Genomic DNA, 13,143 nt, shown 5'->3' on the forward strand with positions numbered 1-13,143 from the left:
TCATTTGTGCATGCGTTACAGTACTTTTATCACATATACAAATGAGCAGTAAGGGGAACCGAGGGCAGTGCCTTTCCATGATTGACAGGGCTAGGTTCATGCATAGTCATCTTGCATGAAGAGAGGGAGGGACTTGCAAAGAGAACAAGAGGAGCAAAGGTGCACGGACTGGCTTGGACCTTTCATTTGTGCAACTGCATATTTACATGTGGATTTCAAAGGCTTTTTCTCCAGAATGAAGCAATGGATCACCAAGTTAAATGTATCATTACATTCAGCTGAACTACAAGGCATTGTGTCTGGTTTAACTGAATCTCCTGGTTCACCCCCTTTCCCTTTTCATTCTTCCCCCAATAACTGCCTGCTAATAAGTGGACGTATAGAGCCGCTTTTACAGGCAGCAATCACCTCCACTGTATGGGGACGAGTGATGGCTACTGCAATTGCTCATCCTCATACAGATTCATTGTTTCTGGTCAGTAGATTGCTGTTTACGCACCATGATATACTGCCCAGAAATAATTATTTAAAGAGGATCTTTCACTAGTTTAAAAACTAAAAACTAACTATATCAGTGGGCAGAGCGGCGCCCAGGGGTCCCCCTGCACTTACTAGTATGTCTGGGCGCCGCTCCGTTCGCCCGGGATAGGCTCCGGTGTCTGCAGCTCCCTCTGTTGTACGGGGCGGAGTTTTTGTATTAGGGTTGTCCCTTGCTGCAGCGCTGGCCAATCGTAGCGCACAGCTCATAGCCTGGGACTCCCAGGCTATGAGCATGAGCTGTGCGCGCCTGGGAGTCCCAGGCTATGTGCTGTGCGCTACGATTGGCCAGCGCTGCAGCAAGGGACAACCCTAATACAAAAACTCCGCCCCGTACAACAGAGGGAGCTGCACACACCGGAGCCTATACCGGGCGAACGGAGCGGCGCCCAGACATACTAGTAAGTGCAGGGGGACCCCTGGGCCCCGCTCTGCCCACTGATATAGTTAGTTTTTAAACTAGTGAAAGGTCCTCTTTAAGTGCCGCATAAACAATAATTTTAGATTATTATTATTAATTAAACAAAATAAAGACTATACAAGTTTGGTATTGCCGTAATAGTATTCAGCTGCAGAATAAGGATGCAGTGAATGCTGTGATGTCAAAACCCCTAAAAAAAAAATTCACGTTTTTCAATACAAGCCATGGTAAAATAAATGGTAGTAAAAAATGCATCTTGCCCAGCAAAAACCAAGCCCTTATATGACTATGTGAACAGAAAAAAAAAAAAAAAAAAAGTTATGGCTATTGAGATTTGGGTAGGAAAAATAAAAAATGCAAAAATGAAAATAGGCCTGGTCTTTAAGGGGTTAATGTTTGTTCCCGATAATTGGCCTGGCAGTTGCCCTGTGTAAATCCAGCTTTAGTCAGCTCTCCTGACAGGTCTGTTTTAGTAAATATTTGCATTCCCCATAGAATAAGTACCGCATGTTGGAGCATCTTTTCTGCTTTATACCATTACTCTTATCTCACCTGGAAATGTGATGATCCATGATGAAATTATTATTATTATTATTATTATTATTTATTTTTTCCTTATAGGTGTAGGGGATTCTGTTGGGGCCTTATGGCTTAAAACCTCACAAACTTCCAGTCATAGTACAGCTGACATGTGGGAGAAGAAACAGGTAAAGTTCATTATAAATATGTCTATTATTTCTTTGATATTGGATGAGCAAACGTCAAGACAGAAAAAAGGTCTGCTTATTGTCACATCATATAGCATCCTGTATGGAAACAAGCCCTGAAGTGTGTCTAATAGAAACGCAAGGCCGACTGACGGACATATAATTTAGATTTGCCTTTTCAAGCCAAGTACTCCCTAATGACAAAAGCTCCAACCAAGCACCCCCAAGGAAGTGTTCAGATCTTTGGTCGGCTGTTCTGTCAGATTTGATGGGAAGAAAAGTGCAGCGCTATTCTTCCTGTAAAATTGGTGAACACCACAATGGAACCCAGACATACTCCCTTTACAGGAAGTGTTGCTTGGGGAATGCAGCGATCTCCTCCACAGTATGTTTAGACAGTCCGATCTGCTGCCGGCAAACGATGATTTAGGTGATTGCATTAACAATCCTATTACCCATGGACAAGTGTTTTTTTCTTGTTTATTGGCTGATTAGAGACACCTTTACACAGCAGGATATTGCTACCGAGCGTTTATGAGGCGCTTATTAGCGGTAATCTGCCCGATGTTCAGGCAGTGTTATGGGGCCTTAAGTAATTGAGATCCATCCAGGGGTGGGGGCTGTTGGAGTTAGTCATCTTACTGAGCCAGCTTTGTCTCATTGTTTCTGCTCTGAAGCGGGAAACAAAAAGTGATGTGCATAAAGCCTATTTATATAGGGCATATCCCCAATCTATAGGATTCGATTGACAAATAATACATATGACCTCCTTCAAGCGCACCTCAAAATGAATACAGAGCACATAAATATATGGGGGAGAATTCTATGATATCCCGTGTGCTGCTGGAGGCTGCGCATAATTTATGACGTGCCTCATCATCCATTAGGCACAGGGCTGACAATCCATGTAAACTGATATCTATACCAGCCTCCGGCTGGTGTAGATTTCAGTCTTCTTTTATGCCAGAAAAATGACGTTAATGAAGATAACTATACCGGGGCCAGTCTTTTCAGGGAAGTGGCAAGGGTGTTGGAGAAACATCGTGCTGCCCCATAGAAATGAATGGGTCCGCAATTCCGTTCCGCAAGATGCGGAACGAAATTGCGGACGTGTGAATGGAGCCTTAGAAGCAGAATCCTGTGGAACAGCCTATTACCAGCTGGCTGTGCTTCTCTATTTCAGATTCACGCAGCTGCTGTCTCTTGCCTCAGTGTGACGGATAATCTTGTTATCACAGCATCCGTTGACCACAGTGTGAAGATTTGGAAACGCAGTCCTTTTACACAGGTGGGTGGGTGTTACTGTGAGTAAAATCTTTGCACATTATCGTACTGTGAATAATTTATATGTATACTTCCAGGTGGGCGTTTTCTACTGTGAAGGAGCAGTTACTTGTCTCTCACCCTGTCCTATCCCAGAACGCGATACCTCATCGGTGCTGTGTCAGATAGCTTGCGGTGATCAGTATGGAAAGCTGTATATGCTGACCTGTGTTAAGACGAGGAACTAAGTAATGATGTCACACACATAAATGTATCTGGATCTCTACATGAAGATGATTACTTACATGAAGTGCTGTCGATATACAATAAATATAGTTCAGGAATGCCCACAAATGGACGTTCAAAATTTGTGAAAGAAATCTTTTGAATTGAAGCAATGAAACCTCAAAAATGTGTTTTGGTTAAGTGTACCTAGCCCAGCAGAAGTCAAATTTGGATTGTGGGCAGGATGTGGGTAGAAGTAGGAATTTGTAGCTGCTAGCTCTATATGTTCCTGTGTTCTACATGACTGAGGTGGTAGACGCCAGAGGATCGCACAGAGATATAGTAACAGCAATAAAAAATAAAAAAAATAGAGAAAGAACATATGTACACACATCTGTAGTCAAATACATTTTACATTGATGTGGAGACAGAACTTGGCAGACATAGATCAGACATTCCACTGTGATACCTCTCGAGCCCATGGGGCATTCAGAACTTTAAAGCATACCTCCAGTTATATTAAAGGGTATCTGTCAGCGGTTTTGTACCTATGAAACTAGCTGACCTGTTGCATGTGTGCTTGACAGCTGAAGACATCTGTGTGGGTCTCATGTTCAAATGTGCCCGGATTGTCGAGAAAAATGATGTTTTAATATGTGCAAATGAGCCTCTAGGAGCAACCTAGCGATATGCCCCCATTGTCTGAGATGGAAATACTCCTTTTAAAGGCATTGTCCATTGCTGTAAATGATATAAAGAAAAAAGGGGTCTCCGCTGCAGAGGAGATACTATGAGCAACTGAATATAATTATGTAGAATGGCTTTGGATTATAAATGAGCGAAATCTTTGAGATTCAGGTTCGTCAAATTTTTCAAAAAGTTAGGTTCGGACCCGAATTGATTTTACGTGAACTAAAGTTTCCCAAATTGCCCTGAAAATTGGTATACAACACCCTCTAGTCTTCTAGAAGTCTTAAACACAATAGCAAATCACGTCAGATTGACAATACATCAGTATGGGTAAATGCATGTTTGACGGTGTTAACAAACAGTGTGTAAAAACACTGTGCCGTTGCATGTGTTATGCTTTTTCATATTCCAAAGCTTCCAAAAATTGTCCCTTATTGAGGGCAGATAATGTTTAAACACACACAATGTTAAGGGATAAAAAACTGTGCCTTTTTGACAGCCAAGGGTCCAAAAATGATGACTCAAAGGGGTCAGAATACCTACCCATCTAATACACATGCGTCAGGAAGGGGGGGGGGGGGGCAGGCCCGTGGGTATAGCTGCTACCACTAGTAGTCAACACTAAGCTAGAAAAGGGTTAGCTCCTCCTGCCAGCTATACCCCTTCCAGTCTGGAGAGAGCTAACTAGTTTGTGCACTAGCAGTAGAAGCAGTAACCTAAACAAAAAGAACTACACAAGGGTCGGAAGTAGGGATGAGCGAACCCGAACTGTATAGTTCGGGTTCGTACCGAATTTTGGGGTGTCCGTGACACGGACCCGAACCCGAACATTTTCGTAAAAGTCCGGGTTCGGTGTTCGGCGCTTTCTTGGCGCTTTTTGAAAGGCTGCAAAGCAGCCAATCAACAAGCGTCATACTACTTGCCCCAAGAGGCCATCACAGCCTTGCCTACTATTGGCATGGCTGTGATTGGCCAGTGCAGCATGTGACCCAGCCTCTATATAAGCTTGGGTCACGTAGCGCTGCACGTCACTCTGCTGATTCAAGCATAGGGAGAGGTTGCAGCTGCGACGTTAGGGCGAGATTAGGCAGATTAACTCCTCCAAAAGACTTCATTCTGTGATCGATCTGCAGCTGTGGATCATTGAAGTGCTATTATTGACATGCTCACTTTTTTGAGGCTGCCCAGAGCGTTTTTAGATCACTTTTTTTCTGGGGTGATCGGCGGCCATTTCGTGACTTGTGGTGCGCCAGCACGAGCTATCACCAAGTGTATTTAACCATCGATAGTGTGGTTATTTTGTGCTATATCCTACATCAGCTGCAGGCTGAGCCTGTGTCACCGAAGTGCATTTAACCATCAACAGTCTGGTTATTTTTTGGCCATATACTACATCAGCTGCAGGCTGAGCCTGTGTCACCCAAGTGCATTTAACCATCAACAGTCTGATTATTTTTTGGCCATATACTACATCAGCTGCAGGCTGAGCCTGTGTCACCCAAGTGCATTTAACCATCAACAGTGTGGTTATTTTTTGGCCATATATTACATCAGGGGCAAGTTGAGCCTGTCACCCAGCGCCTAAAAAATAGACCTGACATTTCTATTCAACCAAATCTGCACAGTTTTAGCTGGTCAAGTTATTTGTAGTGACCGTAAAAGCAGACTTTTTGTTCTGGGTTGAAAAAGCATTCCCAAATTTGCCATTCTGAAAATAACTAGTTTGTGGTATTTGAGGCCTACTTGAAATCTATCCCAAAAAGAAAATCTTACATTGAAGTTATTGATAGTGTCATTCAGAAAAACCTAAGACACACGCTAGCGTGCTGATAGAAGTGTCATTCTGTGATTAAACCTATAACTGTCACACAGCGCAAAAAAAAACAGGTCTCACATCTCTATTCAACCAAATCTGCACAGTTTTAGCTGGTCAAGTTATTTGTAGTGACCGTAAAAGCAGACTTTTTGTTCTGGGTTGAAAAAGCATTCCCAAATTTGCCATTCTCAAAATTGTGGTGAACGGGAACAATGAGGAAAACATCTAATAAGGGACGCTGACGTGGACATGGTCGTGGTGGTGTTAGTGGACCCTCTGGTGCTGGGAGAGGACGTGGCCGTTCTGCCACAGCCACACGTCCTAGTGAACCAACTACCTCAGGTCCCAGTAGCCAGCAGAATTTACAGCGATATTTGGTGGGGCCCAATGCCGTTCTAAGGATGGTAAGGCCTGAGCAGGTACAGGCATTAGTCAATTGGGTGGCCGACAGTGGATCCAGCACGTTCACATTATGTCCCACCCAGTCTTCTGCAGAAAGCGCACAGATGGCGCATGAAAACCAAGCCCATCGGTCTGTCACATCACCCCCATGCATATCAGGGAAACTGTCTGAGCCTCAAGTTATGCAGCAGTCTCTTATGCTGTTTGAAGACTCTGCTGCCAGGGTTTCCCAAGGGCATCCACCTAGCCCTTCCCCAGGGGTGGAAGAGATAGAATGCACTAACGCACAACCACTTATTTTTCCTGATGATGAGGACATGGGAATACCACCTCAGCACGTCTCTGATGATGACGAAACACAGGTGCCAACTGCTGCGTCTTTCTGCAGTGTGCAGACTGAACAGGAGGTCAGGGATCAAGACTGGGTGGAAGACGATGCAGGGGACGATGAGGTCCTAGACCCCACATGGAATGAACGTCGTGCCACTGACTTTCACAGTTCGGAGGAAGAGGCAGTGGTGAGACCGAGCCAACAGCGTAGCAAAAGAGGGAGCAGTGGGCAAAATCAGAACACCCGCCGCCAAGAGACTCCGCCTGCTACTGACCGCCGCCATCTGGGACCGAGCACCCCAAAGGCAGCTTCAAGGAGTTCCCTGGCATGGCACTTCTTCAAACAATGTGCTGACGACAAGACCCGAGTGGTTTGCACGCTGTGCCATCAGAGCCTGAAGCGAGGCATTAACGTTCTGAACCTTAGCACAACCTGCATGACCAGGCACCTGCATGCAAAGCATGAACTGCAGTGGAGTAAACACCTTAAAAACAAGGAAGTCACTCAGGCTCCCCCTGCTACCTCTTCTGCTGCTGCCGCCTCGGCCTCTTCTGCTGCTGCTGCTGCTGCCGCCGCCTCGGCCTCTTCCTCCGCCTCTGGAGGAACGTTGGCACCTGCCGCCCAGCAAACATGGGATGTACCACAAACACCACCACCTGCGTCACCAAGCATCTCAACCATGTCACACGGCAGCGTTCAGCTTTCCATCTCACAAACATTTGAGAGAAAGCGTAAATTCTCACCTAGCCACCCTCGATCCCTGGCCCTGAATGCCAGCATTTCTAAACTACTGGCCTATGAAATGCTGTCATTTAGGCTGGTGGACACACACAGCTTCAAACAGCTCATGTCACTTGCTGTCCCACAGTATGTTGTTCCCAGCCGCCACTACTTCTCCAAGAGAGCCGTGCCTTCCCTGCACAAACAAGTGTCCGATAAAATCAAGTGTGCACTGCGCAACGCCATCTGTGGCAAGGTCCACCTAACCACAGATACGTGGACCAGTAAGCACGGCCAGGGACGCTATATCTCTCTAACTGCACACTGGGTAAATGTAGTGGCGGCTGGGCCCCAGGCGGAGAGCTATTTGGCGCACGTCCTTCCGCCGCCAAGGATCGCAGGGCAACATTCTTTGCCTCCTGTCTCCTCCTCCTCCTACTTAGCTTCTTCCTCCTCTTCTTCCACCTGCTCATCCAGTCAGCCACACACCTTCACCACCAACTTCAGCACAGCACGGGGTAAACGTCAGCAGGCCATTCTGAAACTCATATGTTTGGGGGACAGGCCCCACACCGCACAGGAGTTGTGGCGGGGTATAGAACAACAGACCGACGAGTGGTTGCTGCCGGTGAGCCTCAAACCCGGCCTGGTGGTGTGCGATAATGGGCGAAATCTCGTTGCAGCTCTGGGACTAGCCGGTTTGACGCCCATCCCTTGCCTGGCGCATGTGCTGAATTTGGTGGTGCAGAAGTTCATTCGCAACTACCCCGACATGTCAGAGCTGCTGCATAAAGTGCGGGCCGTCTGTTCACGCTTCCGGCGTTCACACCCTGCCGCTGCTCGCCTGTCTGCGCTACAGCGTAACTTCGGCCTTCCCGCTCACCGCCTCATATGCGACGTGCCCACCAGGTGGAACTCCACCTTGCATATGCTGGACAGACTGTGCGAGCAGCAGCAGGCTATAGTGGAGTTTCAGCTGCAGCACGCACGGGTCAGTCGCACTGCGGATCAGACCCACTTCACCACCAATGACTGGGCCTCCATGCGAGACCTGTGTGCCCTGTTGCGCTGTTTCGAGTACTCCACCAACATGGCCAGTGGCGATGACGCCGTTATCAGCGTTACAATACCACTTCTATGTCTCCTTGAGAAAACACTTAGGGCGATGATGGAAGAGGAGGTGGCCCAGGAGGAAGAGGGGTCATTTTTAGCACTTTCAGGCCAGTCGCTTCGAAGTGACTCAGAGGGAGGTTTTTTGCAACACCAGAGGCCAGGTACAAATGTGGCCAGACAGGGCCCACTACTGGAGGACGAGGATGAGGAGGAGGTGGAGGAGGATGAGGATGAGGATGAAGCATGTTCACAGCGGGGTGGCACCCAAAGCAGCTCGGGCCCATCACTGGTGCGTGGCTGGGGGGAAACACAGGACGATGACGATACGCCTCCCACAGAGGACAGCTTGTCCTTACCTCTGGGCAGCCTGGCACACATGAGCGACTACATGCTGCAGTGCCTGTGCAACGACAGCAGAGTTGCCCACATTTTAACGTGTGCGGACTACTGGGTTGCCAGCCTGCTGGATCCCCGGTACAAAGACAATGTGCCCACCTTACTTCCTACACTGGAGCGTGATAGGAAGATGCGCGAGTACAAGCGCACGTTGGTAGACGCGCTACTGAGAGCATTCCCAAATGTCACAGGGGAACCAGTGGAAGCCCAAGGAGAAGGCAGAGGAGGAGCAAGAGGTCGCCAACGCAGCTGTGTCACGCCAAGCTCCTCTGAGGGCAGGGTTAGCATGGCAGAGATGTGGAAAAGTTTTGTCAACACGCCACAGCTAAGTGCACCACCACCTGATACGGAACGTGTTAGCAGGAGGCAACATTTCACTAACATGGTGGAACAGTACCTGTGCACACCCCTCCACGTACTGACTGATGGTTCGGCCCCATTCAACTTCTGGGTCTCCAAATTGTCCACGTGGCCAGAGCTAGCCTTTTATGCCTTGGAGGTGCTGGCCTGCCCGGCGGCCAGCATTTTGTCTGAACGTGTATTCAGCACGGCAGGGGGCGTCATTACAGACAAACGCAGCCGCCTGTCTACAGCCAATGTGGACAAGCTGACGTTCATAAAAATGAACCAGGCATGGATCCCACAGGACCTGTCCATCCCTTGTGCAGATTAGATATTAACTACCTCCCCATAACAATATATTATTCTACTCCAGGGCACTTCCTCATTCAATACTATTTTTAATTTCATTTTACCATTATATTGCGGGGCAACCCAAAGTTGAATGAACCTCTCCTCTGTCTGGGTGCCGGGGCCTAAATGTGTGACAGTGGCCTGTTCCAGTGGTGGGTGACGTGAAGCCTGATTCTCTGCTATGACATGAAGACAGATTCTGCGCTGACATAAGGCCAGATTCTCTGTTACGGGACCGCTCTCCTCTGCCTGGGTGCCTGGGCCTAAATGTGTGACAGTGGCCTGTTCCAGTGGTGGCTGACGTGAAGCCTGATTCTCTGCTATGACATGAAGACAGATTCTGCGCTGACATAAGGCCAGATTCTCTGTTACGGGACCTCTCTCCTCTGCCTGGGTGCCTGGGCCTAAATGTGTGACAGTGGCCTGTTCCAGTGGTGGGTGACGTGAAGCCTGATTCTCTGCTATGACATGAAGACAGATTCTGCGCTGACATAAGGCCAGATTCTCTGTTACGGGACCGCTCTCCTCTGCCTGGGTGCCTGGGCCTAAATGTGTGACAGTGGCCTGTTCCAGTGGTGGGTGACGTGAAGCCTGATTCTCTGCTATGACATGAATACAGATTCTGCGCTGACATAAGGCCAGATTCTCTGTTACGGGACCTCTCTCCTCTGCCTGGGCCTAAATGTGTGACAGTGGCCTGTTCCAGTGGTGGGTGACGTGAAGCCTGATTCTCTGCTATGACATGAAGACAGATTCTGCGCTGACATAAGGCCAGATTCTCTGTTACGGGACCGCTCTCCTCTGTCTGGGTGCCGGGGCCTAAATGTGTGACAGTGGCCTGTTCCAGTGGTGGGTGACGTGAAGCCTGATTCTCTGCTATGACATGAAGACTGATTCTCTGCTATGGCATGAAGAGACTGATTCTCTGCTGACATGAAGCCAGATTCTTTGCTATGGCATGAAGAGACTGATTCTCTGCTGACGTGAAGCCAGATTCTCTGCTATGGGACCTCTGTCTAATTGATATTGGTTCATTTTTATTTTTTTTATTTTAATTTTAATTCATTTCCCTATCCACATTTGTTTGCAGGGGATTTACCTACATGTTGCTGCCTTTTGCAGCCCTCTAGCTCTTTCCTGGGCTGTTTTACAGCCTTTTTAGTGCCCAAAAGTTCGGGTCCCCATTGACTTCAATGGGGTTCGGGACGAAGTTCGGTTCGGGTTCGGATCCCGAACCCGAACATTTACGGGAAGTTCGGCCGAACTTCTCGAACCCGAACATCCAGGTGTTCGCTCAACTCTAGTCGGAAGCTTATAACCCAACCGCCAATCTGCCAAAGCGAAATATAACTCCAACAGGGGAACTAAAAATTAACACATGGAACACAAAATAGACTTCCACATCCTATAATATATTTTAGCTGAAGCAGGTTTTCTGGCCTTTATCATGGTGCGGATTACCCCGTCAGAAAAACCAGGACAGTGGACTCAACATCCACGCCATTAAACGTAGCGACTCTAAACGCTGATGAAAGACAAGTCCCTGAGAGAAAAGGTCATCTCTAAGTTAGAGGGGCCACAGAACATCTAACAGAAATATTTGGTCTGTGTACCACGCTTGGCGAAGCCAATCTGGAGCTTTGAGAATTGTCGGTATGCCCTCTAGCTTGATCCTTCCACACATGGAATGTGGGCCACTGACAAAGCTGGTACATGCTTCTTTGCCCACCTCAGGATTTTAGACGACCACAGTCACCACAGAGATGCAGGTCCCTGCTTAATGGATTGAGATACGCTATGGCTGTAGCCTTGTCTAACTAAACTCGAATTGGTAGTCCACGCAGGAGTCCAGTGGAGTAGAGACAGATTGATGGTGTGGATGTTGATCGGTAATTTGGATTCAGACACTGACCTCTTCTTGTACTGTCTGCTGTGGAGACTTGTCTCAGTGGTGATGAATGTCTGCAAAATGGGGAGGAAGGATTTCTCTAAGCTCACTACTGTAGGCAAGATCCATCATGTGAGAGCTGTGAGGAACCCGGGAGGAAAAACAAAGGGATGGTTCAGGGAGGACTGATTCCGGTCCCATATCGCCAAGATTGCATGCTGGATGAGGTGGGTGTGAAACTGGGCTAATGGAATGACCTCAATGGAGGAGACCATCATTCCCAAGATCTGCATGCATAAACAGATTGATGGTTGTTTAAGTTGGAGAAGGAGCTTAATGTTCTGCTGGAGAGACATCAGTTTTTCCTGGAGAATGATGACTTTAGCCACTGTGGTGTGGAAGTCCATGCTGAGGAAGGTTATTCACCTGCTGTGACCTCTGGAAATTAACCATCCAGCCAAAGCACTTCAAGGTGTCAAAGGTGATGTGCAGGCTGTACCTGTTCTGAGAACAGGATGGGGGACTAGTGATATCCCTCTGGAGCAAAAGAGTTAAAAGAGGAGCTAGAACCTTCATAAATGCACATAGCTGTCACCAAACCAAAGGGTAAAATGACGAACTAGTAATGACAAGATGACATGCAAAATGGAGGAAACGCTGATGCGTGGGAGCAATTGTGATGTGCAGGTACGCATCCTTGCTGTCCATGGAAGATAGGAATTCAACCTGTTTACCCTGAAATGTCACATTCGTAAGAAACTGTTCAGCATTTTTAAATCCAGAATGGGATGGACAGACCCATCCTTCTTGGGGAGAACAAATAGGTTTGAATAAAAACCTGGCTGAACAGGGAAGACGACCCCCTAAGGGAGTACAATGCCTGAAAAAAATGTGGAGGCCAGAATCCGATTCTTTAGAGGGCTTGGATAGGAAGAAATGGTTCAAAGATACGTAAGAGAACTCGATCTTGTAACCGGAGGTTACAATTTCGATCACCCAGGTCTCGACTGTGTGGGACTGCCAGATTTCCTGGAAGAGAAGGGGCCTGTCCCCCACCTGAAAGGCGGAGGTGCCCCTTCATGCGGAAGGTTGCCTATTTGAGGTAGAAAGAGAGGGCTGGTCTGGGTGTGGCAGGCAGATCGACGTTTGAAAGGTTTCTTCTTCTGGTCCGCTACAGATGTTTTTCCAGACGTCCCTCCCGAAGCACAGGAACTTGGGAGGTGATGAAAGGACTGGCGAGTGTATGGGAATGTATGGATGTCTGGGCTTGTTCTGGGGGAGGATATGTACTTTTGCAGCCCGTGGCCTTAGAGATTTTTTTATTCCAATCTGGTGCCAAACAGAAGAGAACCTGAAAAAAGGGACCCATTAAGGGAACGCCTTGAAGTAGGATCCATTGCCCAAACCCTGAGCCAGACTGCCCAGCGCATAGCAACTGTGAGAGCAGTTAAGTGGGCAATTAGGGTGCCCACACCCAGGGAGGCTTCACAGTGTTATTTGCCAGCTTGTGAAATCTGTAGTGCCAAACATTGTACATTGGCAGATGGGCAATCTGGCGGAAATGTCCTGATGAAGGTGGAGGGCCCATTCAGAAATAGCCTTAGCGACCCACGCTGCAGTGAAGACAGGCCAAAGAGTGGAGCTTCAAACGCGGATTTAGCAAAGAACTCCAAGTTTACAATCCTCTCGAAAGGAGGTCCCATCTGCAACCCGGGATAGTGGTATGTTTGGCAAGGTGCACGACTGGTGGGTTAACCTTTTGGAGCGACTAACTCTTTAGAGACTAGATCCGCCGGAACAGGATATAGGTGATCTAGGCACTTTAGTACCGTCCGGATCACAGCTTTACCTCAATCAATGATGACAGAAAAATAGTCAGGGAAGTCCTTAGGAACGTGCCAGGATCAAAGAAAGACACTCTTGGTGGCTAGTTGAGGGGGG

General features: G+C 47.8%; 1 protein-coding gene across 3 annotated transcripts in view; it reads left to right on the plus strand.

Moving 5' to 3' along the window:
- The window catches only part of LOC120988948 (telomerase protein component 1-like), a 73,451-nt gene extending 70,175 nt beyond the window's left edge, over positions 1 to 3,276 (plus strand). For all 3 annotated transcript variants that reach the window (XM_040416752.1, XM_040416753.1, XM_040416754.1), the window contains exons 52-54: positions 1,580 to 1,665; positions 2,849 to 2,953; positions 3,027 to 3,276. In XM_040416752.1, coding sequence (XP_040272686.1) covers positions 1,580 to 1,665; positions 2,849 to 2,953; positions 3,027 to 3,176 — 341 coding nt within the window. In that variant the 3' untranslated portion in view covers positions 3,177 to 3,276. The remainder of the gene's footprint in view (positions 1 to 1,579; positions 1,666 to 2,848; positions 2,954 to 3,026) is intronic.
- The last annotated feature ends 9,867 nt before the right edge of the window (positions 3,277 to 13,143 follow it).

This window comes from Bufo bufo, chromosome 2, assembly GCF_905171765.1.
Source record: "Bufo bufo chromosome 2, aBufBuf1.1, whole genome shotgun sequence".
Taxonomy (NCBI): domain Eukaryota; kingdom Metazoa; phylum Chordata; class Amphibia; order Anura; family Bufonidae; genus Bufo; species Bufo bufo.